The 26,805-nt window shown below is 38.6% G+C and overlaps 5 protein-coding genes across 7 annotated transcripts; 3 read left to right on the top strand and 2 right to left on the bottom strand.

Moving 5' to 3' along the window:
- The first annotated feature begins 4,188 nt into the window (after positions 1-4,188).
- LOC103963213 (cytochrome P450 86A1) lies at positions 4,189-7,085 on the top strand. The gene is made up of 2 exons (XM_009375994.3): positions 4,189-4,832; positions 5,693-7,085. Exons 1-2 carry the CDS (start codon positions 4,247-4,249, stop codon positions 6,673-6,675), a joined length of 1,569 nt encoding a protein of 522 aa, XP_009374269.2. The 5' UTR covers positions 4,189-4,246; the 3' UTR covers positions 6,676-7,085.
- A 1,929-nt stretch (positions 7,086-9,014) lies between these two features.
- Positions 9,015-12,729, bottom strand: LOC103963271 (sodium-dependent phosphate transport protein 1, chloroplastic-like). The gene is made up of 10 exons (XM_018651407.2): positions 12,228-12,729; positions 12,014-12,121; positions 11,477-11,632; positions 11,104-11,319; positions 10,708-10,917; positions 10,364-10,501; positions 10,140-10,241; positions 9,969-10,034; positions 9,668-9,752; positions 9,015-9,513 (listed from the first exon to the last, which is right to left on the bottom strand). Exons 1-10 carry the CDS (start codon positions 12,612-12,614, stop codon positions 9,416-9,418), a joined length of 1,566 nt encoding a protein of 521 aa, XP_018506923.2. The 5' UTR covers positions 12,615-12,729; the 3' UTR covers positions 9,015-9,415.
- An 876-nt stretch (positions 12,730-13,605) lies between these two features.
- On the bottom strand, positions 13,606-15,872 carry LOC125468546 (lectin-like). Of its 2 annotated transcripts, XM_048564501.1 has the most exons (3): positions 15,682-15,872; positions 14,602-14,698; positions 13,606-14,505 (listed from the first exon to the last, which is right to left on the bottom strand). In XM_048564501.1, exons 1-3 carry the CDS (start codon positions 15,725-15,727, stop codon positions 14,124-14,126), a joined length of 525 nt encoding a protein of 174 aa, XP_048420458.1. In that variant the 5' UTR covers positions 15,728-15,872; the 3' UTR covers positions 13,606-14,123. The 2 variants fall into 2 exon arrangements, 1 of the variants encoding a protein (XP_048420458.1); XR_007250946.1 differs by lacking the exons at positions 13,606-14,505; positions 14,602-14,698 and adding an exon at positions 14,711-15,579 and having other exon boundaries at positions 15,682-15,813.
- A 603-nt stretch (positions 15,873-16,475) lies between these two features.
- LOC125468512 lies at positions 16,476-16,880 on the top strand. Its single transcript, XM_048564337.1, has one exon. It carries the CDS (start codon positions 16,476-16,478, stop codon positions 16,878-16,880), a length of 405 nt encoding a protein of 134 aa, XP_048420294.1.
- Positions 16,881-17,978: 1,098 nt separating this feature from the next.
- LOC125468545 (putative disease resistance protein At3g14460) lies at positions 17,979-19,669 on the top strand. 2 transcript variants are annotated; one of them, XM_048564500.1, is made up of 4 exons: positions 17,979-18,536; positions 18,674-18,968; positions 19,175-19,236; positions 19,386-19,669. In XM_048564500.1, the coding sequence occupies exons 1-3, from the start codon at positions 17,979-17,981 to the stop codon at positions 19,207-19,209; spliced, it is 888 nt and encodes a 295-aa protein (XP_048420457.1). In that variant the 3' UTR covers positions 19,210-19,236; positions 19,386-19,669. The 2 variants fall into 2 exon arrangements, with proteins under 2 accessions (XP_048420457.1, XP_048420456.1); XM_048564499.1 differs by having other exon boundaries at positions 19,175-19,669.
- The last annotated feature ends 7,136 nt before the right edge of the window (positions 19,670-26,805 follow it).

Genomic DNA, 26,805 nt, shown 5'->3' with positions numbered 1-26,805 from the left:
TAAATTCTACCAGGAGGAAAAATAAATAAAGGGTATTTTGTAAGATGAGGGATAGTTCCCCATGACGAGAAATTTTTTATTGTGACCGGAATAAGGATGAAAAATGGTGAAAAATTGTATTTTATAAGTTATTAACTTTTTAACACATATATCATAGCATTTTTATAGTAACACGTGATGTACTATCTTATGTTCCAGTTACATTGAAAAACCTCTCTTCAATTACATGGATTTGAATAGGACACGTGGCAGTACCATAACCTGCAGTTAGTGGAGACTAGAATTTTAAAAGGGGCAAGTGGAGATGGTTAGCCAACTAGGTCTATTGGAGCTAAACGTTTAACAAACTAGGAAAACAATGCCTAAAAAGGATTGGAATTTGTATTCCATATGATTGCTGACATTTTTGGCGTTGTTTGATGTCCAAGATTGGATAAAACTGAATGACTTACTAGATTCAATATGTTAAAGAAATAAATGAATGTTAATTTCTAAATCGCTAGATTAGTTAGTTATGAAAAGAAATTTAATTATATCCGGCCTCTCAAGATTTTTATAGAAATTAAAGGGATAAATGTTCTACACAGCTAATTCAATTTTAGCACCAAACGAGATCTTATAATTTGTGAGAGAGACGGCGATAACAACAAGAAGAAAAGTGGAAAAGGAGAGAGAGTGAAAATTGAATAGAGAAAATGAGAGAATTTTTGCGCTGATCTAATTCTATGCTGATTTTCAAAAAAAAGAAAATATAAAAAATGTATTAAACATGTCACGCCTCTGGTCCACATAGGCACATAGTAACGTGGTATTCTCTTTGGGGCATGCCCCACTCAAAACAAGTCTTACCGATGTAGGTTGCACCTAACTTCACCTTTGCTAACCAAGACGATGTCAGATACCTAGTAACTAGCTAGTGTCCTCGCGCCCGCTCGTATATTGTACAGCGATACAGATTCCCGTACTCGTATCGTCAAGCATGGGGAACACTTATACAAGGCTATATGGAGATAATTTTACTCATAACCTATATTAATAACTTGAAATGCCACACAGTGGTGAACTCGTTCAACCTTCCCTAGAAGCTGCAGTTAAACAGGCCCAAGTGTCAGAGTAGATTAAACTCGGGTTACGATGATGGCATGCCAAATAACTAGGTTAGAGTGGTGAGACCAAGCTAATAAATAGGCAGTGAAGAGTCATAGCATGCGAAGACGACTTACGTGTAATGGATATACTGCTATAGTAGTGACTGGTGTCAATAATATAATATCATATGTAATAAATTTCTAACCATATGACGTTGTATTATTGACACAAAACGCCACAATGACTATATACCCGTGCTATATAAGTCCGTCTCCTAGCCTGTCGTGTGAGTTGAACAATGGGCAATGAAGAAGCCCTTGCCGTGAAGATTAGTGTGAGTGTGCTACCGTCAATAACCTTCCCCATAGGGAACGGTGTGAATAAGAAAATCATATCCATATGTGTGTAAAACAATGGGCATTGAGGAAGCCCTTGCCGTGTGGATTGGCGTGAGAAAAACCAAAACCAAAAACCAACCAGAACCAGCCCTATTTGACAAAAGTTCACCATGCGTAGAATTTCTTTGACTTGCAGTACAATTTTACAGTGAAACGTGAGGTTTGGACGAACTACGCAGCATGGATTGGTGCCGATTGTCGTAAAGAATGGGAAAACGTGACCATTTGTTCTATGCAAAGCTCCATCTTTTCTTGAAAGTACTTGTAATATTTCAGATCAAATGAAAGTCAACTGAGCTTCATCTCTTAGGTATCAGCTAGGTGTCTCACTTAGAAAACACAAATGTTTTAGATTTCGTTTTCCCTGTTTTCTAAATCGGGTCAACCGACTCCACCCACCCTTTACTCTCACACTCACAGATATTTGCTGAGCTTGCAAGAATGCCAAGGAAATCAACCATAATTTCCATGCATGTATTTAGATCGATTCTGAGGAAGCTTCTGAATTACTTGCTCTCCTTGATATGCATACATATACAAGAAAGTGTTTTTGAGTATTTTGCAGAACCCTGGTCATTAGGAATTAAATTCATTGCTTGGCAGGAAATAATAAGAATTAAAAGATATATAATTCATCCGTATATATGGTCCCAACTACCATGGAAAATGGGATAGCCATAACCTTACTTGTGAGCTTACAATTTTCAGCGATTTGGCATGCACATAAGTAGAAGTCTAGAAACCAACTTCTGAGTACATTACCTGATTCTTAAGTAAAAGTTGTCTTCAAAGTAGCGTATAAGTGTCTTTATAGTCATTAGTAAAGGGGTTTGATTAAAAACTTTCTCTCAATCTTTTCCTTTTGGCTTTAATTATTGTAGCAATACAGTCCTTTAACTATAGTATGAGTTGTATTTTTGTCCGTGAATTCGAATATTAGGTTTTACAGTCCTCAATAGTTAGGACTCGTATAATCATAGTGATCATTTTCGTTCACTCTGTTAAATATTTTCTCAAATGCAAGAGCAAACAAGGAAATTCACCTTCCATCTGAAAAAATAAAAAAATAATAAAAAAAAAGTATAAAACAACAATCATTTTATGAGTCTGTACACTGGTCTACAGAATGACTCGGTCCCATTCTTACCATGTCACCATTATGAAGAAAGACTCTTTGATTGGGGACCAAACCTCTCCAGGTGTTGTACGTAGACTACCTCTTCAGGGTGCCCTATTGAGACCCCCAAACCACTTCTTCAAGTGTTCTAAGGACGACCACCTCTCCAGGGTGCTTTATTGAAACCACCAGACCACATCTCTAAGTGCTCTACAGATGACCACCTCTCCAGGTGCTCTACATACGACCACCTCTCCAGTGCTCTATGGAGACCACCTATCCAGGGTGCTCTATTGAGACCACCTCTCCAAGTGCTCTACATATAAACTACCATTGAATGAAGACCCCTTGACCAAGACTAGATATTTGTTAGTCTTTAGACATTAATGAGTGGATAGAGAGAGGCCACATGAATCTGTATGGTGAGACCATCACTTGACCTTCCTCGGTGGGTTTGTATGTATAGAGGGAAGAGGACAGAGGAAATAAGGGGATGGCTGGTTGGATGGAGAAAACCTACTGTTCTTTGGTTTCTCCTTGCCAACTAAAAGCTTTGAGCCATTTCATGGAACATTTGTAACCTCACACAAATATGTATACAAACCTCGTTTATGAGTGAACCACTATCCTCTAAGTTAACTTTCAATTTTGAACATTAACAAAGTCATTAGATAAAATTTGATGGTTAATAATAGGCAAAATGTTATATATGTTCTTTAAGTTAATGTTTTATTAGAACGCTAGCTAGTAAGGCCTTGAACTTTAATTATCTAATTGCGAGGCTGTGAAGAAATGTCTTTTATATATTACAAGTTTATCAAATCTTAAATGTATTTATGAAGCGTTGGGCTACTTCTTATATTGCTAATTAGTTTTATGGTGGAATTCCTCAACTTCCTTTATAGTATTATAAAAAGTTAACCCACATGTAAAACGTAATAATCACATGTTTGCGTAGATTAGATAACAAAATGAATTGAACAAGTAGTCAAAAGACGCAAATCGGATAGCAAGAACGGAGTTGTTTTATTAGTTTCTTCTTTTCAATTATATCAAACATAGTATATTTCTAGAACCTATTAAGGCCCATTTCATGTCATCATCATCTTTCTAAATTACCCTATGTAAGCATGATCTTTCTAAGCATCATCTTTCTAAATTAAGTAATGACCATATTGTAAGCCAATGCCACGTACAAGGATTGAAAATGATACTAAAATCAATGGTAGCGTACGTTAACATGTCGGCCGGAGGTGGCATTTGTTTATGGCCAGTCACCAAAGCAAACAATAAGACAGTTAAAACCAAGTTAATTAAAACCCTACCTAATTAATCAGTAAATAATCATTTTACTTCGGATAATTAATCTCCTCCCTCCCCATAGGCAATTATCTTCCATGCACCTACGCAAACGGCTACAAATTAACAATATAAAGCCCTTAAATGTTTAAAGCTTTGTAATTAGGTTCGATTTGGCAGCGACTTGTACGTATGCCCAAATTTTCCCAACAACTCTTCCTACAAAATTTCCACTTTAATATTTATATCAATCTTTATATATATACCCGTCACACTTTTTCTCTTAGTATATACTGCTCGATCGCCCAATTCTATAACCTCAACACTGATATAGCTAGCTAAAATGGAAGCCCTACCGATTCTCTCCGCCCTATTTGCTGCCACATCCGTATACCTCTTCTGGTTCTACCTCTTGGCTAGAAAACTCACCGGCCCGAGCGTCTGGCCAGTTGTGGGCAGCCTTCCGTTTCTCTACTCAAATCGGAAGCAAATCCACGATTGGATCACGAGCAACCTCCGCGCCACTGGCGGTTCCGCCACGTACCAAACATGCACGCTCGCTCTCCCTTTCCTGGCTCGCAAGCAAGGGTTGTACACCGTGACAAGCAACCCTAAAAACATCGAGCATATTCTCCGTACCCGGTTCGATAATTATCCCAAGGGCCCGACGTGGCAGGCAGCTTTTCATGACCTTTTGGGAGAAGGGATATTCAACAGCGACGGAGAGACGTGGCTGATACAGAGGAAGACGGCTGCTTTGGAGTTCACGACGCGGACGTTGAGGCAGGCCATGGCTCGGTGGGTCAACCGGACGATCAGGAACCGGCTTTGGTGCATTTTGGATAAGGCGGCGAGAGATCACATCGCGGTGGACTTGCAGGACCTTTTGCTTCGCTTGACATTCGACAACATTTGTGGACTCACATTCGGTAATGTTCAAAATTAACTCTCAAAATTTATTAAAAATGTAATTTAAAAAAATAACTTAAATTGGGCCTCGTTTGGCAGCTCGGACTGTACTGACTATTTCTGTCGGATAGGATAAATAGCCACCGGATAGTACTGACTAAATTAGTCGGGTGTTTGGTGCAGTATCGGACTAGTGACCGTATTATTTATACTGTGTTTGATATTATACTAGATAGGAGGCATCAAACTTTAAAAAAAAAAAAAAAATTAAAATGAAATCATTTTTTTGTTCCCAGGTCTCTCCGCACCCCCCAAACACCCTCCCTCTTTCTCCCTTCTTCTTCCCCGACGATAGAAGAATCCCAAATAATTGTTCCCCAGCTCTCTCCGCCACACCCCCCCAAACTCCCTCCCTTTCTCTCCCATATTCTTCTTCCCCGACTAAATAATCCGGACGTTTTGGTTGGTTTTATTAAGCGGGTGTATACCGTATTATCCTATCCGACCGGTTAAATTAATCCGGTGCTTATTTAGCACGAGTGAACGCCAAACACCTGGGTCCGTATAACTAATCCTATCCGATCTGCCAAACACTTTTCACCTCCCTGTTTCCCGTAAATATTATCCTGGTCCTTATACTTTTGATATTCAAAATTGTATCTACGTGCTCGACAAATTTATTGAAATGATAAAATTTGGCAAATTAACCAAATGGTCTAAATGTTTCTAACTATAAGATGAGATTGAAAATGTTTAATTTGTCGGGACCAAAATGCAAAATTATTTAAATCTAAGTTCAAAAAGGTAAATTTGTAAAACTGTGCATGGTAGTTATTATAGTTATTACGTGGCGATATTCAAACTAACATTTTCCCACCAGGCAAGGACCCGGAAACGCTGTCGCCGGAGCTATCCGACAACCCATTTGCAAAGGCATTCGACAACGCCACTGAAGCCACCCTCCAGCGCCTCCTCTACCCCGCTTTCCTATGGAGAATCCAGAAGTTCTTCGGTCTCGGAGCCGAGCGACAGCTGGAGAAGAGCCTCAAAATCGTTGGGGACTACATGAACGACGCCGTCGCCGCCCGCAAGTTGACACCGTCCGACGACCTCATCTCCCGCTTCATGAACAAGCGCGACGTCGACGGCAACCCATTCCCAAGCGCCGTCCTCCAGCGCATCGCTCTTAACTTCGTCCTCGCCGGCCGCGACACGTCGTCGGTGGCGCTCAGCTGGTTCTTCCACCTCATCATGGAAAATCCCCACATCGAGGAGAAAATCATCGCCGAGATCTCGACGGTGCTGAAACAGACACGTGGTGATGATCCGCGGCTATGGACGGAGGAGCCCTTGGTGTTCGACGAGGCGGATAAATTGGTTTACTTGAAGGCGGCGCTGGCTGAGACTTTACGACTATACCCCTCCGTGCCGGAGGATTTCAAGTACGTCGTGAAAGACGACGTTCTGCCTGACGGGACTTTCGTGCCGGCCGGTTCGACGGTGACGTATTCGATTTACTCGGTGGGGAGGATGAAGAGCATTTGGGGGGAGGATTGCATGGAGTTTAAACCGGAACGGTGGATGTCGGCCGACGGGAACCGGTTCGAACCGCCCCAGGACGGTTACAAGTTCGTGGCTTTCAATGCTGGACCGAGGACTTGTTTGGGGAAGGACTTGGCTTACCTGCAGATGAAATCGGTGGTTTCTGCCGTGCTTTTGCGTTACCGGCTGTCTCCGGTTCCCGGTTTCCGAGCACAGCAGAAGATGTCGCTCACACTCTTCATGAAGAACGGGCTTCAGGTGCATTTGCATCCACGTAAGCTTGGTGGTGGGCCAGGTTCTGTGGCTGCCACCTCAGCATAGGCAGAGGTATTTTCGGGATTGTTGGCATGTGTGGGAAGAAATTTTTTAATATACTGAAAACACAGAGCGATATATCATATATTATTTTGCAAGTAGGAGAAGTTTCTTTTCGCTTGTATAATAATGTATAATGTATGTGTTCGTGTTCTAGACACACTAAAAATCTCACAGGGGTGGTGGGGATACAGAAGTCATTTAATTTGTTTTACTTTTAAAATGTATACTGTTGTCAAATGTTGTTGGTTTTTATTGGGTGGGTGGGTTAAGTAAAAAAGTGGGTGAGTGAGGGTTGCTCATCTAAGTTGGAAGATTTGATGATGTCTTTATGTTGTTAATTATATTCCATTTCATTTGATGTGGGTTTTTTTAATTAATACTTTTATCAATAAAATATAATTAATACTCTTCAAGCTTGTTCTATGTACGTAGTAGCTAAACTAGATTAGCAAATTTTAAATAAGTAGCATAACTGTGAAATTTTTGTTTGCACAAAGGATACTATGTAGGGAGAGTCGAACACAAAATCTTAGGTGCAATGATAAATTGGTCGTATTACTTTAGTTTTAGGTTTTGATTTATGTCTCAACCTAATCATTCTCTTCTTGTTTTGACAAACATTTATTGGAACCTATAATCTTGATATAGTATAACTATGTGTATTACGTGTCAATAATAGTTAATCGGATTGTTGAGTACAAATCTTATAGAAGTGAGACTTGTTTCCGTAAGTGAATATTAACAAAGCAGTTGTAGCTAACCAACTTGTAGGAGAGACACCTTCAAGTTAGACACACTTTTTTTGCTCATTCGGCATTTTCTTTTTTCTTTTTTTGGGTGGTTAAATCATTCAACATAATTCGGACATTGTTTTCGAATTCAATCAAACATCAAACGAGCCCATACCAACACACATTTTGATTGGAAGTGTTTTTAAGCGCTTTTGGTTAAATTATTTTTGGGTTCTCAAAGCATTTGAAGTGCTTTCTGCAAGCAGTAGCGAAACTACGTGAGAGCGAGAAGTGGCAGCCGCCACTCCCCTCACCGGAAAACACGCTAGGAGCGCTGATTGAGCCCCTTCGCTCTCGTCGAAATTCATGGCACCTGTAAAAATTGGTTTTGGTCGATGCACCGTCTTGGTCGAATTTGTAGAGAAAGGGCGATAGTTTGGTTGGATTTGCAGAGAATGTGGCTTTAGGACCTTACTCGTCACCACAAACATCACCAGGTTAAGATGAAATGGCGAAGTGATGATGACTGGTCACAATCATCGCCGTCGTCCATAATGGAGGACAACGATCACAGTCTCTATAGAAAAAAGCGATTGGTGGGTCGCATGAAATAGGGATTGGGTCACCGGGAAGAGAGGAGTTGCGGGTGCGTCACCGGAGATAAGAGGGGATTCAATGTTCGATGAGGGAGACGAAGAATGTTTGGTTTGCAGAATAGGGGATGTTTGGTTGTATGGTTAAGGACTTGAAAATAGACATGTGTCTTTATTTTATTGGTCTATTAGGAGGTCAGTAAATGTCAGTACCAAGTATTATTCTTTTTTTGTGGTTTATTAACCCATTTCTCTCCTTTTTTATTTATTTTTTATTCTTGTATGTATTTTTATTTTGTCTTTTAAGATTCCCAACGTATTTATCTTAAACTCTCATATTATTTATAAATATTGTATTAATTTTTAAAAACAATGTAAATATAGTTTAATGCTTATTTTATGATAATTTAAAGAGAACTTTAACAAAAAACTCCAGGTATTATTTACTTTAACGAAAAATTACATTTTTACACTAAAAAATCAATCATTGTACTATTCACTTTAACATTTATTTTGTCCTTATCGTTAAAACTCAAAATTTTCAAAACATTTTCATTAGTTTTTCTTAATTTAAATCCATCTAGGCTCCTGCCTAGATCTCACTTAGGCACCTAGCTGCTAGGTCCCAATCTGTTTTTAGACTGGTGCCTAACATTTTTTAGGATCTAATCCTAGCCAATTTAAGCTTCTTACATTGGCTCTGAAATTAGTGCTTACAACCGCTGTGGTGGAGAGACTATTTTCTGCTATGAATATTGACTCAAAACTTTGCACTCTCCAATATAAAAGCAATCGCTTCGATTGAACCTTGTACTCTTTTGAATTTCGCCCCTCCCCTCGGCAAATCATGGCTTCGCCACTGTTTGCAAGAAACACCATTGCAGGAAGCACTTTAAGTGTTTTTTTTTTAGGATTCACTTGTATTTTTACTAAGGACTGGTTCTAAAAGTACTAATGAAGAAAGTGCTTTCAACAATTTTACAAGCACATTCAAACTTCAATGTCTAAGAATGAAGCGTAGTAGTTAAAAAAGGGTATATTAATGGGAAATGCATGTACATACAAATTACAATATACAACATTTACAGAAAATGGCTGTGTTGGGGGTTCATTTAATTTTACCATATATTCAGTATTCATGAAAATTTTGTATGAAATGCAGCCGGTTTATGAAACTTCAAATGTTGCAGGGAAGAACTAGCTAGCACCTCACTCTTTCGATTTCAAGCTTCCAGTTCGACGTCAAAATCTTTGTAACAGTTCTTCTGCAAGTCCAAGACTATCAATAAAATGATACTGCTTTCCTTCCAACTTCAATTTCTTGGCATTTTTGCTACCTCTCTCCTCCAATATAACTCTGAACTATAAAAGCTCAGGAATGAAGTGCCAGCGATGATTAAGAATCAAGTTATCTGTGAACTAATCTATGATCTTTTCGCCAGTTGAGAACAGATTCCAAACAACAGTTCCGACCAGGTAAAGGCCTACCGAAACCTTGAATACATCATCCCAAGAACCTGAAAAATATCAAAGTGGAGAGGGAGGGGTGTTAGAATCAGCTTGTTGCCAATGGATTACAACTTGATGTCCTCGAGGCCAACAAATTCGGGCAATTTGATTTCCGCTAACGCGTGAAATGCAAACTAAAATTTGCAATAAATGGAGACTGACCGTGTTGTAAAATGTAACCAGTGGATGCCGTTCCAAAGACACCTGCCAGCACTCCGGCTGTGTTTGACATACCAAGCAATACCCCCTGAGAAACAGTTGGAACAAAGATCATTAGAACCACAGTTTTCTCCTACTCTTCACTCTGAGATACAATAATACAATACTACAAATCCAAATAGCACACAATTGCCAATTGACTGATAGGCTTATGTTGGAACTCGGTAGATGTTTGATTTATGGTTCTAACAACAGTAGAAACTGGCACGGGCAAGACAAAACCAAAAACTAAACCAATACTTACAGAATATCGTGGAGCGATATCTTGATGGTTTGAATATAGACCAGATTGCGAGAATGCATCAGTTCCCTATTTAAGCAAAAGAAACAAAACAAGATAAGGCACATGATAGCTAATTATTGAATGAACAACAAAATATTAAGCAATTGTACCAAGCTTTGAAACGAAGCATACCTGACTGCATGCCATGCATAGAACAGCCATTGCAGGAGAATTAATATGGCTCAACTGTGTTAGGAAGAAAGCAGGGCCTAGAAACCCAATTGTTTGCATAATCTGCGATGGATGATATAGATAAGTAACGCGACAGCTGAACTAGAAAATGTGATTTCTATCTCGGAAAACTGTTCCCCAAATAATGTTTGGTTTAGATTAGAAAAGATGATGAAATATGATACCTTCCGAACCCTTGTCACAGAGAAGCCCTTGCTGACAAGAGTGTCTGCAATCCACCCTCCAAGATTTGCAGAAAATGCCATTGTTAGCCAGGGCAGGACGCAGAATAGCCCTGATTCGGTAAGATTGAACTTCAGTACCTAATGGTTGGATCAATGGTAAAATCAGAATTCAACTTGCAATTTCAGGCCTGATTGAACACTTTGCCACTTATGCAGCAACAAGCATTAACCAATTTTGTAGTACCGTCTACTTTGGCAAAGCCACAAGATAGTTAATTTTTATACTAGAAGGAAAACTATGCGGCATCAAACTAGGGTAACAAATGCAAGAAATGATGACTTACTTGGTTATAGTAAGTTGGCATCCATGTGAGAAGAATAAATGTTCCCCAATTGTGGCAGAAGTGAGACACTATCAGGGCCCAAACAGGTGCTTTGGACAAAATCAATTTCCAAGGAATCTGTTTAACAGGTTCCTTGGAAATACTACTTGCAAGAATAAGTTTCTTCTCTGCTGGTCGCAGCTCAGGATCCTCGAGAGGTGAACTGTGTGCCTACATTAACAGCCCCATGAAAAAAAAAAAAATTCAAATATAGAACTTACACATCAGTAAAGAAAAAAAAAATTAAGGACATTGCTTAAAATACCAAACTTACAGCGAAAAGTTGTGCCTTAGGTTGCAAGTAACATGTTTCTTGAAAAAGAAATACTAATCTGAGAGGGGTTAAAAGTCAATCACCTTACTTAGCCATAGAGCGAACCAGACCGTCCCCAGAGAACCAAAGGAGTAAAAGACTGATGGCCATCCAAACTGATGTATTAGAAATGGTGAAAAGGCCAAGCCGGTGACTGATCCAAGATACATTCCACTGTAAACCAGAGCCAAAGATCTACTTCTCTCTGCTACAGGAATCCATTTCGACAGTATATTATTCATTGCAGGCATAGCAACACCCTGAAAAGAAAAGCAGACTAAGTGAATAGTAATTAGTAAAAGTTAACGAATAACCATAGTGATTAGTATTATCAAAAGTTGACAAATAATCATAGTAACTAGTGATCGATAAACAACCTATTTCCTACAGATTACTGATAAATTATAGAAGACCAACCTCACCAATCCCCATGAATGCACGAACAACGAGTAGGAAAGGCAATCCAACTTTAGCGGCAACAGGAGTGAGAATAGTAGCAATGGACCACCAAATGACTCCAAATGCCAATACTTGCTTCCCACCTACTGTGTCTGCCCATATTCCACCAGCAATCTGCCACTCACAGTCATAAGTTAACCCAAAAAAAAAAGGGATAAAACATCAAGTGTTAACTCCCGAGGGAGGGCGTACTATAGATTAGATTACATAAGTCCAGAATCTGATTCCCTCTAACGTAACTAAAAGAAAAACCAAAAAGTTTCTCACAAGCTATACTTTTGAATCTTTGATGGAACATCAGGAATGTGTCATCGATGTTACAGGACAAAAGGGCAATGGGCTTAATTTTGTTTGAAAACACGATATTCTGAACCAGTCTAATCTACGAAAAAAGGGATTTGACAAACTCTAGTAAACTCGGTTGACCCAATCACATACAAACTTAAAAAATGTGATGTAATTACTAACTAGAAGAAGTGCATAAATGTAATTAACCTGAGTTAGGAGGTATCCCCAGAAGAAAGAAGACTGTATCAAACCAACTGTTGCTGGGTTCCAATTGTACTCTGCTGACATGGGTAGAATTGCAATGCTCATATTTACCTGCCACAGTTCACAAAAAATAACTTTTTACTGCTGTAATTAACTTCCACCTTCCATTTTTAATTACCATTTCCAAATTGCATAACCATTAAAGCTTCAAGCTTACTCTGTCCATGTTGCAGAGAAGGAAAGCCGAAAAGCACAAAACGACAATGACCCATCGTTTCGGAAAATCTTGTAACCACGAAACCTCCGCCGCGGACTCCACCTCCAAATCTTCCTTCCTCGAAACGACATCGTCCAACCCCTTCTCGAACTTATCCACCGATTTAACATCCGCAAACACTTTCCCGCTCCTCCGGTTACCACCGCCGCCGCGCGAAACGCGTGCGAAACAGCAGTACTGCTCACGGTTCCGAATCCACACGCGTAACCGAAACGGCGGTTGGTGTCTCGGGTGATCGGCGCCGAAACTTCTCTTGGTGGCCGAAATATCGGGCAGGACGATGTTGGGTTTCGGAGAGAAGGAGTAAAGAAGCGCTCTGGGATTCATGGTTTCTAGAGCATGAAACGACTCACCGAGTCGCTGAGTCAGTGTACCGAGTTCCCAGCTTCGCAGGGAGCTAGACGCATGCTATAAGGTCGGAGGAAGATTTTTGGAGAGAGGAACTGTGGAAGGATATTTATCTGCACTGGCTGTGGTTAGAACACGTGGCGGTTGCACAGAAGGGATTTGGATTGTTAGGGGTAAGGGTAGGAGGCTGACGGTTTTTTTCCGCTTTGTTTTGGGTTGGCGGGTAGTTAACTGTAAATTGAATTCCAATTGTTATTTAATGCTTCTGCAAAATGGACTGGGCTGTGCCAATTGAAAAGGTTTAGGCTTGGGCTTCTATTTCAAAACTAAAGGGGCTGCTCTTATGAGGTCTAGAAAAATGTTTTATTTTTGTTTTTATTTACAATTAATCGTGTTTCTAACTTAAAAATGTTCATGGGTTATGGAAGCGTATTTTGGAGAACCACATGCCATATGCTTATTTAAAAAGAATTTTCAAGTGGATTTTTTGTAAAACAATTGAATTTTTAATAAATCTATTCCCATATGTGGTATGATATTTTTTTTTTACATAATGTGTATAAACAGAGAAATGAATATATCTAACAATATGCAAGATTCTCTTACCGTGACTCCAAAATCAGTCCAATCTTTTTTTCATGAATGATCTTAATTGGATTTTTTCTCTAAGTGTCCCTCTAAAATAACTATGATAACACTTGTGTCCCAATGAAATTTGTTCTCTTGGGTCACTCACCCATCATACCTTGCACAAGAAAATGCCTAAACTGCACATAATCTGCCCTCCTCGTCCCATACCCTTCTCATCCCCTCCTATTTATGTGGTCACGGTTAAGCCATGTCAACATTTTATATTCTCATTGTTTTTTGTCTTATTATTTCTATATAAAAAAAAATCAATATAAAATGTTGACGTGACTTAACCGTGACCACAGAAATAAGAGGGTATGGGATGGGTAGGGCAGACAATCCAGGTCCAAGGTGGATATAAGTGACGCGACAGTGATTTGGAACGTGGACCAAAGCCAAACGGATTGCACACCGGTTTTTTTTTTATGTCTTTTAATCTTTAAATTTTATCTTTTATTTTTTATTTAGTTTTACAAGGGAGAGTACTACTCTAATTTACACTAGTTGGAGGGACACGATGAGGAGGTAGATTTGAATTTGAAATGTGGTGCGCTTAAAAGAACTGTCCTAATCGAGGGATAATTTTACCACTTGCCTAATTTTCTTTAATCTAAATACAGTTAAGAGTGTAATTAAGTTAATATTGAATATATTTTCAAGAGAGCGCATGCACGTAAACGGAATTTGCTTTACTCTCACATTCAAGTTTATGCAATATAAGATTTTAAGTTTTCCTCAGCTGACTTGATAAGTCCATGGTAACTTCATAAGAATTGGATCTCAAGGATCAAATGAGTTTCTGTGCCTCTATGTACAAATCTTTTGGTAGGTGTTCTTAACAGATCGAACATTTAGGATTTAAGATCTGTTCAATTCTTTCGGCCTGATAATGATACCTTTAATGATAAGCCCACTTTTGGAGGGCTTGTCATGATTATAAAGATCAATGATCACTTCTCCAGTTTCTCCTGCCATGGACTGAAAGCTGCCACCATTAAGCTCCATCCACAGTCCTCTCGGCTTCTTGAGGAGACTATATCGGCGCTTCTTTTCTGTTCCGCCCTGCCCTGGGAGATTGATTTTGAGTGTTACAGGGAGTTCCCATCCGGATGCTCCATTTGTTAATTTAACCATGCAGGCAATCTCACAAACAACTCCTGATGAGAGCGCTGACATCTTGAACCATCCTCGGACATCTAGGTCGCGTACGCCCGTTAGTTTGGCTACCTCAATGTCATCCCTGTGAATCAAGGACGTAAAAATTCTCTATTTCATATTGAAAACTGCAGGCATCTAGAAGACATGAGTTAAATTCCGCTTGAGAAATTAGCCATACCCGGTCTCTTTATAACAATTCCAAAAACAGTGTGGAGGACCCTCCAAGTGATAGCTAAAGACCTTGCGTATAACATCATGCATTTGTAGCCAGAGTGCTACATCAGTCTAGCATTTATGTTAATATAGATACATACATAAAATCTGTGCCGAATGCCGCCGGCACGGAATGTCATTTTAGTATTCATTCTCCCCTATGCATACATATATACAAAAACTAATAAGCATGTAGTTTATTTTCTTTTGATATGTTTTAGCTTTGATTTTTTCATCTTTGTATGACTCATCTTGATCGATGTTAGCTGAGTTTGTTATGCGTTGTTAACTCAATCCTTGACAGCGCAATAGTAGAATGGATGTCTAACAGAGAGGAGATATTTGGTTCCCGAAGGTTGTGGTCCGAAAGACTCAAAACCCATTCCTTCACTTACAGTTTAATCATTTGAGTCAGCAGGGCTACTCACTTATATGGTCCAGATCTGTCCGCACACGGTGGCTACTAAGTGTGAGAGATGGTGTTAGGTAGGCTTGGCAAATTGGTCATGTTTGTAGTTTTTTTGAGTCATATCCGTTATCTTAACCCTTCGTGTCGTGTCAAACTCGTTAAGATAACAAGTTTTTGACGGATGACCCAATAATAATCCGATTCGTTAATAGGGCACGTCGAATTAACTTGTCATGCAAGAAATTGATTAAGAAAGATATTGTCTAGAAAGCATATCTGAATCATTCTTTTCTATTTATAACTTGCGGAAATGCCATTAAGCAAAGACTAACATCCTGACCTTCCACATATTTCTAGTTGTTGGTGAAGGATGCGTTCGCACTATACTCGTTAAGATAACAAGTTTTTGACGGATAACCTAACAACGATCCGATTTGTTAACAGGTCATGCCGGATTAACAGGTCATGCAAGAAATTGATTAAGAAAGATATTGTCTAGAAAGCATATCTGAATCATTCTTTTCTATTTATAACCTGCGGAAATGCCATTAATCAAAGATTATTATTGTGAAAAGATTAAAAGTAGAAATATAAAATAATAATAACTTCAGGCTTCAAACTTGAAATCAGACTGACCATTTACTTGGAAGTCCCGGAATTCTCCATTTGTTGAATCTTCCATGGTTAAGTTGTTATGTTGTTTAACCCACAGTGCAAGAGTAAAGAACCTCTTCGTCCTGGCTTCTTAAAACATACCAGTTTAGGAGGAACGACTAACATCCTGACCTTCCACATATTTCTAGTTGCTGGTGAAAGATGCGTTCGCACCATATTCTTTGAGTGCTGCATCTGGAATTGGTTGGTTTTTTTTATGCTTTTGAGTGTTTTAAGAGCATCTCCATGGGACGAAGTTAGAAGCAAGGAAAAATTCCTCACTTCCGCACCAAGGACAACTTTCCTTGCAGAAACGTTGATATTTTCTTGTGAGCTACGTTTTTTGTGAATTTCTAGGGTTCTATCTCGGAAGAGCTGCTTACCATGACATTCTAATTATTCTTTGGGAAGTTCGATGACAGAGAGAGGACGGGAATTTGTTCTCCTCTCCGCTTGAGTCATTCCTTGATTTTTCTGTATGTTCAAGTATTCTAAGTTCTTTGAGTGTTGTCAAGTATTCTTCTGGTGCTGCTCAAGCCTTCCAATCTTTTCAACCGAAGGAAAGTATCAACTTGTTCCAGAATTTAAGCGTCACATGCCTCGGCTATATATATTGCTCTCTTCAAAGCATCATCCATTAATTCAAGAAACACAGCCGGATTGTCTCTCCAGACTCCAAATCACACTACATTTATGTTTCCTTTCTTTCACCCTTGTTTCTTCTTGTCCATTTGTTGTTTTCGGCTTTCCATTTTAATTCGGAAGAAAATAACAACATGGCTGACTTGATTATCAGCCTTGCAAGTCCTATTGTAGAGATTGCAATGAAGAAATTGGCTAATGCTGCTACTAATGAATTCGTCAATATCGAGGATGAGGTAGAGAGGCTGAAACGTACTTTTATGGAAATTCAAGATTTGCTTAAAATTTTGGAAGGAAATCATCAGATGAATGCTTCTACTCCTCATGCCCCGAAGAATTGGCTCGAAAGGCTACGAGCACCATCTTATGATATTGAGGATTTGATCGACTGTTGGACAGCAGAATGTGAACGGTGGAAGATGAAGAAGCAGCAGCAGCAGCAGGTACAAAAATTCCATCTTCCGTTTTGTGCTTTTAAGTTTCTCTTTCTGCATCGTGTATTGTCTAAGTATGAGAGAAATTACATCAAGAATACATGAGATTAAACAAGATGGACAATTCTATAGAAAAATGATAGGAAGTGATCAAATTCATTCAAAAACACAAGAAAAAACACGGGAAACTGGGTCCATCCCAGACAGTTCAGTTGTTAGTAGGGAAGAGAAAAAAAAGACCATCATAGAACAGCTGATAACAGATAAAGAAGCCAGTTTTTCATGTATTCCCCTGTCGATCCCAACTCTCCCATCTTCTTCAAACTACATATCTCGTTTGAAGATGCCTGTTCCCTCGAGTTGAACCAACTACCTTCCCCCAATGATCTCAACCCTCTCAACTCGGGCGAACTAGAAATCCTTCGTGGTCTCTACTACAACTACTTTGAACGATTACAAACCCGTACTGAGAATACTGACTTTACCTCTCTCTCCTTGGACCAACTACAAACTCGCATTCGTGAACTTCTGGCTCGGAAACGATTTTTACTTGTTCTAGACGACCTGTGGAATCGTGAAGAATTGCAGCAACTAGTAGATGTCTTAAATGTGGGGGGCAACGGAAGTAAGGTTCTGGTGACTAGTCGGCAGGAAAATGTTACTAGTATTATGGATTCAGAGTCACCCCATTCTCTGAAATGTTTGGGTGATGATGAGTCATGGTCGTTGTTTAAAAAATTGGCACCCAAAGAAGATAGTAACTTGAGCGATAGCGAACGTTGGGAGTTTGAAAATTGGGGAAGGGAAATTGTACGTATGTGTCAGGGTCTTCCTTTGGCTATAAAACAAACGGCAGGTCTGTTACGTGGGAAAAACTTGAAAGAATGGGAAAATGTTGCCAAAAGTCAAACATGGAAAGCACGAGCAGAAGATGATACTGGAGTACGGCCTGCTCTTAGACTGAGTTATAATCACCTGCCCTCACCAGATCACAAGCAGTGCTTTTCGTTGTGTTCCCTGTTTCCGAAATCATATCTCTATGAGAAGGATGAGTTGGTCAAGTTATGGATGGAAGAAGGATTTATATAACCACCTGAGAACGGAGTGCAAGGGAGGATAGAAGACATCGGAAGTCGATACTTTGAGGAGCTGTCAGACAGGTTCTTCTTCGAATGCTCAACTGAAGACAAGACAAAGTATAGGATGCATGATCTTATCCATGATCTGGCACTTTCAGTTTCCAGTCCCTTTTGTTGCCAAGTGAATGATATGAAACATTTTGATGAAAAATCTCGTCATGTATCACTGCTTTCAGAACAAGTTGAGAAGCCTGCAATAGAGATCGCCAACAAATCGAAGAAGCTGCGCACACTTTTACTTCCAGTTCAACACTTGCAACTGAGAGCCTTTGGGAAAGGACAAGGTGAGATAATTCACTCACTTACATATATGCGTGTGCTAGACCCGAGTTCAAGCACAGTTGTCACACTGTCAGATTCAATTGGGAGGTTGAAGCTCTTGCGCTACCTCGATTTATCGGCAACTGAAATCAGAAAGCTCCCTGACTCGGTATGCAACCTCTTCAATTTGGAGACGTTGAAACTTTTGCGTTGTCCTTGGATTTTCAATTTGCCCAAGAACTTCAAAACTCTTGTCAACCTGAGACATCTGGAGCTAGATGAAATTTTCTGGTACAAGGCCTTGATGTTGCCACGAAGCATGGGGTGTCTAACCAGTCTGCACAACTTGCACAAATTTCCGGTTTGTTTTTTGTTTTTTTTTTCCTTCAAATATATTTATATTTTGATTTTTCCAATCCTTTTCTTGTTGTTGAGCGGGGTCATACGTCTATCTTACAAAATATATATATATATATATATATATATATATATATTCAGGTTAGCCGCGAAACAGGAAACAAACTTGAAGAATTGAATAACATGGTGTACCTTAGAGGAACGTTGCACATGTCAAAGCTGGAAAAGGGTGGGCTACCAACCTCCCTCCTGCATCTCTCTATCCAACGCTGTGCCTCGCTGATAGAACAATGCGGGAAGGAAGGCAGTGATTGGCCCAAGATCAAACATATCCCTGATCTGGAAATGGGGATGCCATCCACCGAAACTGCAACCTCATCACCATCTTCTTCTTCAGCAGCTTGGTACCATCTTGGTGGGAGCTGCGCTTGCAGAGGTATGTTTAGGAATTTGAATTTAATTTATTGTCTGCCATACTCTAGTCGCAAGTCAGTTGTTTATGTGTTTTGGTTTGTATCCAGCTTATGTGGTAGACCAAAACGTACCATACAAGTTTTCATGTTTGGAAATTCCCATTTGGGAAGGAGAATCGATTTCATAACAACTCCGAGGATTAAGATGTGTACGTGTTTGAATTTGCAGGACAAGCTTCAAAAGGAAAAATGGTTGCAGAATGATGCCAAGCTTCTCGCAATGCAGGACAAGTTCGTACAGTATTCCGTTCATCTCTATTAGGCAATCATTAGCTCGTAGCTTGAGATATATTTCATGCATGCTTAACACATATGCATCTCAAGCAAAGTACTATAATCAACCAATTATGTTAAAGGCTCTATATGATTGACTTGCAGAGGGATCTGAAGCTGGACGGAAAGCCTTGAGACGACGTGTTTCTGGAATCCAGCATGATGGTGAAAATCAAAGTGTACGCAGCCAGTTGACGAGAGAGACAATGCATTGCATTCTAAATCTATAACCTAAGTTGTTTAGTTTCTATACAATAAGCAGCCTTCCTCCATCTTCCTCCACCTATGTTGGAAGGGAAGACTGCCCGATGAATTTATGATTCAAAGTCATATGTACATACAAATTATTACAAAACAGAATGGTAATAATTCAAACCCGGGTTTCATATTACTTAAGGCACAAGGAATATCTTACGAAAAAACGCATATAACAGGTGTGTACAGGCAGAGAATCAAATACAACGAATTCCCGTTTATGATGAATAATATCATCACCAATACTACAATTAGTAGTATTGGTAAGGGATCCAACCGAAGAAAAAGACGATCATCATCCTTAACTCGGAGATGATACTGCATATGTAGCGATCATCTCCGTGACACGCCCTGGCCCCGATGTCCAATGGACGTCCCGAGGTATGCCGGCCATCACCTGGATGGGTGACAAAGCCATAATATGCATAAAAACATGACTAAAGTTATCAATCAATAAAATCTATCGAAAATTCCGCAGAACTTCAACTAAAATTGGGATATGCCCAAATTTAAAACACTTTGCACATGACCACAAATATTCCAACAAACGCGTATAACAGGTATAGGTATGTACAGGCAGAGAATCAAATACAACACATTTCGTTGTCGTTAAAGCTTGAAGCTTTAAGCTTACTCTGTCCATGTTGCGCAGAAGGAAGTCCGAAAAGCACAAAACGACAATGACCCATCGTTTCGGAAACTCTTGTAACCACGAAACCTCCGCCGCGGACTCCACCTCCAAATCCTCCTTCCCCGAGACGACATCGTTCAGCTCCTTCTCGAACTTATCCACCGGTTTAACATCCGCAAACACTTTCCGCTCCTCCGATTACAGCCGCCGCCCGCAACGCGTACGAAGCAGCAGTTCTGCCCACGGTTCCGAATCCCCCCGCGAAACCGAACCGGCGTTTGGGGTCTTGGGTGATCGGCGCCGAAACTTCTCTTAGTGGCCGAAATATCGGGCGGGACGATGTTGGGTTTCGGAGAGGAGGAGTAAAGAAGCGCTCCGTGGTTCATGGTTTCCAGAGCATGAAACGACTCGCTGAGTCGCTGAGTTGCTGAGTCGCTGAGTCAGTGTAACGAGTTCCCAGCTTCGCAGGGAGCGAGACGGATATGCTATAAGGTCGGGGAAGATTCTCGGAGAGAGGAACTGTTGAGGGAGGAATATTTATCTGCACTGGCTGTGGTTAGAACACGTGGTGGTCGCACGGAAGGGACTTGGATAGTTAGGGGTAAGGGTAGGAGGTGGACGGTTTTTTCCGTTTTGTTTTGGGTTGGTGGGTAATTAACTGATTGAATGATAATTGTTATTTAATTCTTTTTCTAAACGGACTGGGCTGTGCCAATTTAAAAGTTTTGGGCTTGGTCTTTAAAAGCTAAAGAGGCTGCTCTCAAGATAAATCCAATTTAAAATGTTTGGGCTTGGGCCTGCTGATCATTAGTAATGTATCAAGCAATTGATGGTGAAAGCTCGTTTTCTTGATCACTTGGTTGTCCGTTTTTGAATTTGATATTAAACATTGAAAAAATATTTATTTGGTCGTCCAAGTACAATTCGCATAGTCAAGCAATTAGTGGTGCAAGCTCGTTCTTGGGCCCTTGGTTTCCTCAAGGTTTAAACCGTAGTCGTACTGTTGGTTGCAATGATGGGCTCACAAACTTCAATTCGAAAGCATAATCTTGCGTACAATCGGGAATATTCAAATGGCGCTTATCACGTGAAAAGTAGTGAATTCATGCCCCTAGGCATTACTTAATAACATTTTTTTGTATACACAATCAGATTGTTTTTCAATACCATTGTAGTGTGCACGTCAAGTGTTATACATGTTAAGGAAAAGAAAGTTAGAGCTATTAAACATTTCCCATCCATCCAAACATATATATAGCAGCAAATCTGTGACATCACATTTTTTACGTAATGTGCATAATACAAAAAGAGAGAGAGATATATATATATATATATATCTTGTTGTATGCAAGATTCTCTTACAGTGACTCTAAAATCAGTCCAATCTTTATTTCACGAACGATCTTATTTGAATTTTTTATTTCTTTATTGTCCCTTTAAAATAACTTTCATAACACTTGTGTCCCTTTGAAATTTGTTCTCTTGGGTCACTCAGCCATCATACCTTGCACAAGAAGATGCCTAAACTGCACATAGTGTCCACAGTTATTATACAAGTAATCGCAATGATGATTATAACGTGGATGGTACCAAAACGCTTTGTAGTTCAGTCATGTCAAGCAATTGGAGTTTCAGATCGAACCACTTTTTTCTGTTTTTTTCTATAGAAAATGAAGACTTATTGCTAAAGACTCGTTCAGTTTTCGACATAAGACTTTTCATCTTTGATCCCACCACAACGAAAGAAGAAATATTAAATGAATTACGCAGCCAACATGCATCAACCCCTCACGTTTGTCTTCTTTCCTGTAGTAATTCATCTGATGAGTTCATGGCGCAATTTGAAATTAAACGTTGGGTTTCTGAAAGCTATCTTCTGTTGCAATCCTCGATCGCCTTGTATAACGATTGATCAATGGTTTTCGCGCTACGAGATTATGAGCTCATGGCAGGATGGATGTTATTGATATGATAAAGGATGGGGTAAAGTCCGAGCCTCGGATGACGGGGATTATAAATCATGGAAGCCTTCCGCGAGAGGGCCCTGAAGGAGAATTGGATTAATGAGAGGAAGAAGCCCCCTTAATCATGACAGTACGGCCTGAGATTGGAATGGGGGGAGTGCGTACTTTTATCAATTTATTTATCTTCGAAGCTTTATTTTATTAAAGTAATATTTTGATCATATACTAAACTATAGAGAAGGATATTCAAACTTGAATGTAGAAATGTGAGTACTTATATACTGCTCTAGCCGACTTAACCTTAATCATCTCAACAATCTTAAATGGTTATACAGGTTCCGAAGATATAAACAATACGCGTTTAGAACGATCACATAATTGTTAATTCATGATTATGATCCTAAATTCTGATTACACCACAATGAGAAAACAAGTGTCTTCACCAAATGAGGATAACACACACACACACACATATATATAGCCTCACTCACACTATATCATGATATGGTAGTTTATTTCAAAGCATGATTAACAAATAAAATGGTGGCCAATTAAAGCTGTGCCCTTTCCAAGTGACATCACATTATCACAGTACACATACATGGTCACCACCAAATGTAGAAATAAATAAGTAGAAGAATACACACCATGATTACCCACTAATCTAAAAGCAAATCGATGTCGGCAGCTTTCTCCTACTGACTGGGGCAAAGGAGAAAAGAAATAATACCTTATCAGTATAGATAAAAGATTTTCTTGGTGTGAAAATGAAAGCTTTACCAAAAGAGAAAAGCACCACAGCAGATGCTTCCTTTACTTCTTTTTCTTCCCCTTTAGTCTGCTTGTGTTTTCACTTCATCGAGTCAACAATATCAAGTCAAGCGCACTTGTTGGCCAATTCTTTTTTAATAGTTCGAGACTACTGAGTAGTTTGGAAAGAAAATGACAATGAAGTTTGACTCTAAGATGAAGGAAGAGGATCCTCTCTCTTGAGCTCAAGATGAAGATCCTCCTAATCACGAAATTCGGACTGTTCAAAATTAATCCAACAGTTCCAAATAGGGGATTCTCTAAAAGTTATAATAATTGCAACCATTGGATTAAAATTGAACGGTCCAGATTTCATGGTCAGGAGGATCCCCATCCTATGCTCAGGAGAGGATCCTCTTCCCACTGTAAGAGTTTGAACAATGAAAATTGTTTAAAAAGTTGGATTAGTGATAGGTTTTAGAAAGAGTTGTGATCTCAATTAGATTCAAGAAAGAATTTCAACTTTCTTTGGAGAGAGAAGTCTTTTTCTTCCAGTCCCGGATCATATTCCAGTGCGTTTAGAGATCCCATTGTATCTAAGAATTCTTGTGGTTCCGGAGGATCTAGCTACATGAGAACCAAGAAGGGAGAACTATATAAAGCAGGTTAACTTATGCGTTATGTGTGAAGGTTTACAAAAGTATATAAGGTGAGAAAAATTGTGTCATCTATCTATTGTCAATTAGTTTTTGAAAGGTGTAACCTCAATTTTTTTTTTTCAAATTTTCATAAAATTGAGGCTAAACATAGACCAATCGAAAATGTAATTTCCACTCTAAAAATCCCACAAATTAGTGTGATAAATTTTGTCCATAATTTCCCATCAACCTAGGGTCATTAGGTTAATTATGTGCCATTATTGGCTCATATTATAAGATAGGAGTGGGGTGTGTACCACTGTACTACCACAGACAAGGAGATTTCAACGCAATATTTTTCATCAGCCAAAGACGAATCATATTGGCCTACCAAAAACGAAAGCTACTACTAGACTTGTTCGTCAAGTGGGCCATGTGGCCCACATTAAACTATTATAAGGGTTGTAGAATCATGGAATCATAGAGTCCACAATGAAATAATGAAGACCGAGGCATATAGAAGAATCATAGAGGATAAATAAACCAATATATCACGAGATGTAGATTTCTACATTGTTTGATGAATCCATCGAAATCCATTCAGTTTTTTTTAGTTAGGAGAATTATTTTTTAAATGATTGAAATTGTTTTTAAAGAAAATATTTTTAAGTTCTAAAAACATTTGATGTGCTTTTCCAGAATTCACGTACGTTTTTACAAAGGATTAGTTCCAAAATATTTTCATCAAAAACGTTTTCAGTTATTTTAAAAACACTTTCAAACAAACAGTAGCTGATGCTTCTTTCAAGAAGCATTTTAAGTGTTTTTTTAGATTTCATTTGCATTTTTACTAAGGATTTGTTCTAAAAAAAAATTCACCAAAAATATTTTCAGTCATTATTTTAAAGCACTTCTAAACAAACCGTAAAACTTCACTTCAACCTTTATCTATGAGGGTTCCCAACTGCTAATCTGCTCTGCTTTTGTTACAAATTACTTGATGGACTAAGGTCTTTTTCTTCCTCTTTTCAGAGGATGGTCAAGAGCCAAACTCTTACGCAGAGGTAAGTAATAAACGGACGAAGCAACAGTGAGTCATCACAGCTATACTATTGCATACACATCAATACAGTGTGACACTATTCAGCTATGTGCGTACGTAGCTTATCGTGCATGTTTGGAACCAACTAGTGAAGAACTCGTACCATCATGTAAACTGTTTTTTGAGTGGTAAGATAAAGATTGTAATGCAGTTACGAAGTATTACCAGTTCACATTTTATAATACAAGTAGACGAGAAATTTTGTATTTTAGAGAATGATATAAAACATGTCTTAAGATCTATATGAATTGTAACCCTAGATTGCTACATTCACAAAATGTTGAGAGTGTTAATTTCCCTCAGTTGAATTAAATTAGGGAAATAATACTTTAAAATTTGATAACGTGGAGGTAGCTAGAGATACTGATTCCTGCTGATAACGAAAAAGTAAATCAGAGGCATATATGTCTCCAAAATGCATGGCCGCAGCACTCGAAAAATTGTAAAGTAGAATCGATTATGTACAGCACTAAAACCAATTTAACCCCTCGAAGTTTGGTTTCACTAACTTAATTTTACAAATTAAATTAGTTTCATGCATGTATTGTTGGAGATATTTTTTAGTGTGTCACGAATACGACAGTCTAGTACACTACGTACATATTATAATACAAGTGGTTGAATACTTAAAAAAGAATTTTTAACAAATTTTTAACATTCAAGTATCTAACCATTTGTATATGACACTTGGTGTATTAACACATGTTTCCTACACACTGAATTTTTTTTGTACTCTTGGGGGTCCTTCACACACAGTGTCATCCTAAATAAATGGATTTTTGTCGCATTACTCCTTTTCTTTAGTCATAAAAAATAAAAACCTACAATTTTAGACAAAATCATGTGTCATATTTGTTCATATCCTTCAATGAAAAAACAAACTAAACGGCAAGAGCAGGCCTTGGATTCTTTTTGAGAAATGGCCGCATGATAAACCCCATTTATCTAATTGTTGGTTTTATGTATCAAAAAATTGTTTAATTAAAAGGAAAACTAATGAAAAAGTTTGAAAATTTTGAATTTTAACGATAAGGACAAAATAAATGATAAATTGAATAGTACATGATTGACTTTTTAGTATAAAAATGTGATTTTTCGTTAAAATGAACAATACCAAGAGCTTTTCGTTAAAATTCTCTTAATTAAATGGGTTGGCGCTTTTGTGGGAGAGCCTTGCACGTGTGGAATCACATCCATTCCGTAGTATCGCATCTAGGAGTTTGTTCTTGATCAATTTATTAATTTCTTCTTTAATTTCCAAGTAGATATATGTATTGGTAATTTGGTACGTGATCGTGAATAATGATGAGCTTAAGGAACTCCACATGCCAGTCTCAGTTTCCCTCAATTAATTGTTGACAATGATGAAGCACTTTGGATTGTCGATCATTGAGGTGATTAATTAGTTTTGATTAGGTATTTAATTCATGATCGAGAAGTGCATGCGTAAGGGGTTTTCGTATTTGATATAATGATTTACTTATGTTAAGACGTGTGAAAATTTTGAATCAAACTCGTTATTCATAAAAATTAAACTTAAAATTTTCACTTTATAAATACTAATATACCGTGGTGATAAGTGATTGTTTTTTAATTCATAGTTTTTATTAAAAGGAAATTGTAATGGCAAAGCTCAAGCAGACGAGAGATTTTTCAATGTAACCGGTACACAAGGTGGTACATCACATGTCATTATACAAATGGTGGGATATATGTGTTAAAAAGTTAATAACTTAAAAAATAAAAAAATTTCACCACTTCTATAAAAACATATAATGTACCATCCGTATTTCCGTCATACAAAAAATTTTCCCCTAGCAGACAAGTTCTGTTTTGTATGTCTCAAATATGTAAGGGAACGCTATGGTTAAAGTTGCGACAGAAAAAGTAAGATCCATGTGATGCATGCGGAGTGTTTCAAGTTCATGTATCATGTTCAAGCCAAACAAAAGCACGCTTCAAGTGAAACCGTAAAAAGTACAAGAAATAAAAAAAAGTCCTAGCTACGTCATCTGAAACTCTATTTTGATCTCATTTTATCTGTAACTCAAAAGTTATTGTTTTACTTCTTAAAACTCAAAATTCGTACCACTTTATTTGTGAACTCTCTCTTCTCCCTTAAACTTCGCCTCCTAAAATACATGTGGTGCCCAATACCCAATAAGACCATACCAACAATAAATTTGA

Source organism: the organism of the source record quoted next, unplaced genomic scaffold, assembly GCF_019419815.1.
Source record: "Pyrus x bretschneideri cultivar Hongxiangsu unplaced genomic scaffold, Pyrus_bretschneideri_v1 Contig39, whole genome shotgun sequence".
Taxonomy (NCBI): domain Eukaryota; kingdom Viridiplantae; phylum Streptophyta; class Magnoliopsida; order Rosales; family Rosaceae; genus Pyrus; species Pyrus x bretschneideri.
Note: the sequence above shows the minus strand (reverse complement) of the source record. Positions and strands in the feature narration are given on the sequence as shown.

Bases quoted from the DNA above. Each gene is read 5' to 3' on its own strand.
- LOC125468546 (XM_048564501.1), bottom strand. From the start codon at position 15,727: ATGGAAGATTCAACAAATGGAGAATTCCGGGACTTCCAAGTAAATG. The intron at 14,699-15,681 runs GTCAGTCTGATT...AGACTGATGTAG, and splicing joins CCGGGACTTCCAAGTAAATG to CACTCTGGCTACAAATGCAT. The intron at 14,506-14,601 runs GTATGGCTAATT...CTTGATTCACAG, and splicing joins AATTGTTATAAAGAGACCGG to GGATGACATTGAGGTAGCCA.
- LOC125468545 (XM_048564500.1), top strand. From the start codon at position 17,979: ATGCATGATCTTATCCATGATCTGGCACTTTCAGTTTCCAGTCCCTTT. The intron at 18,537-18,673 runs GTTTGTTTTTTG...ATATATATTCAG, and splicing joins ACAACTTGCACAAATTTCCG to GTTAGCCGCGAAACAGGAAA. The intron at 18,969-19,174 runs GTATGTTTAGGA...TTGAATTTGCAG, and splicing joins TGGGAGCTGCGCTTGCAGAG to GACAAGCTTCAAAAGGAAAA.
- LOC103963213 (XM_009375994.3), top strand. From the start codon at position 4,247: ATGGAAGCCCTACCGATTCTCTCCGCCCTATTTGCTGCCACATCCGTA. The intron at 4,833-5,692 runs GTAATGTTCAAA...TTTTCCCACCAG, and splicing joins CATTTGTGGACTCACATTCG to GCAAGGACCCGGAAACGCTG.
- LOC125468512 (XM_048564337.1), top strand. From the start codon at position 16,476: ATGGCTGACTTGATTATCAGCCTTGCAAGTCCTATTGTAGAGATTGCA.
- LOC103963271 (XM_018651407.2), bottom strand. From the start codon at position 12,614: ATGAATCCCAGAGCGCTTCTTTACTCCTTCTCTCCGAAACCCAACATC. The intron at 10,918-11,103 runs GTGATTGACTTT...CTGTTAATGTAG, and splicing joins TCGCTCTATGGCTAAGTAAG to GCACACAGTTCACCTCTCGA. The intron at 10,242-10,363 runs GTATCATATTTC...CATCCATCGCAG, and splicing joins CTGTGACAAGGGTTCGGAAG to ATTATGCAAACAATTGGGTT.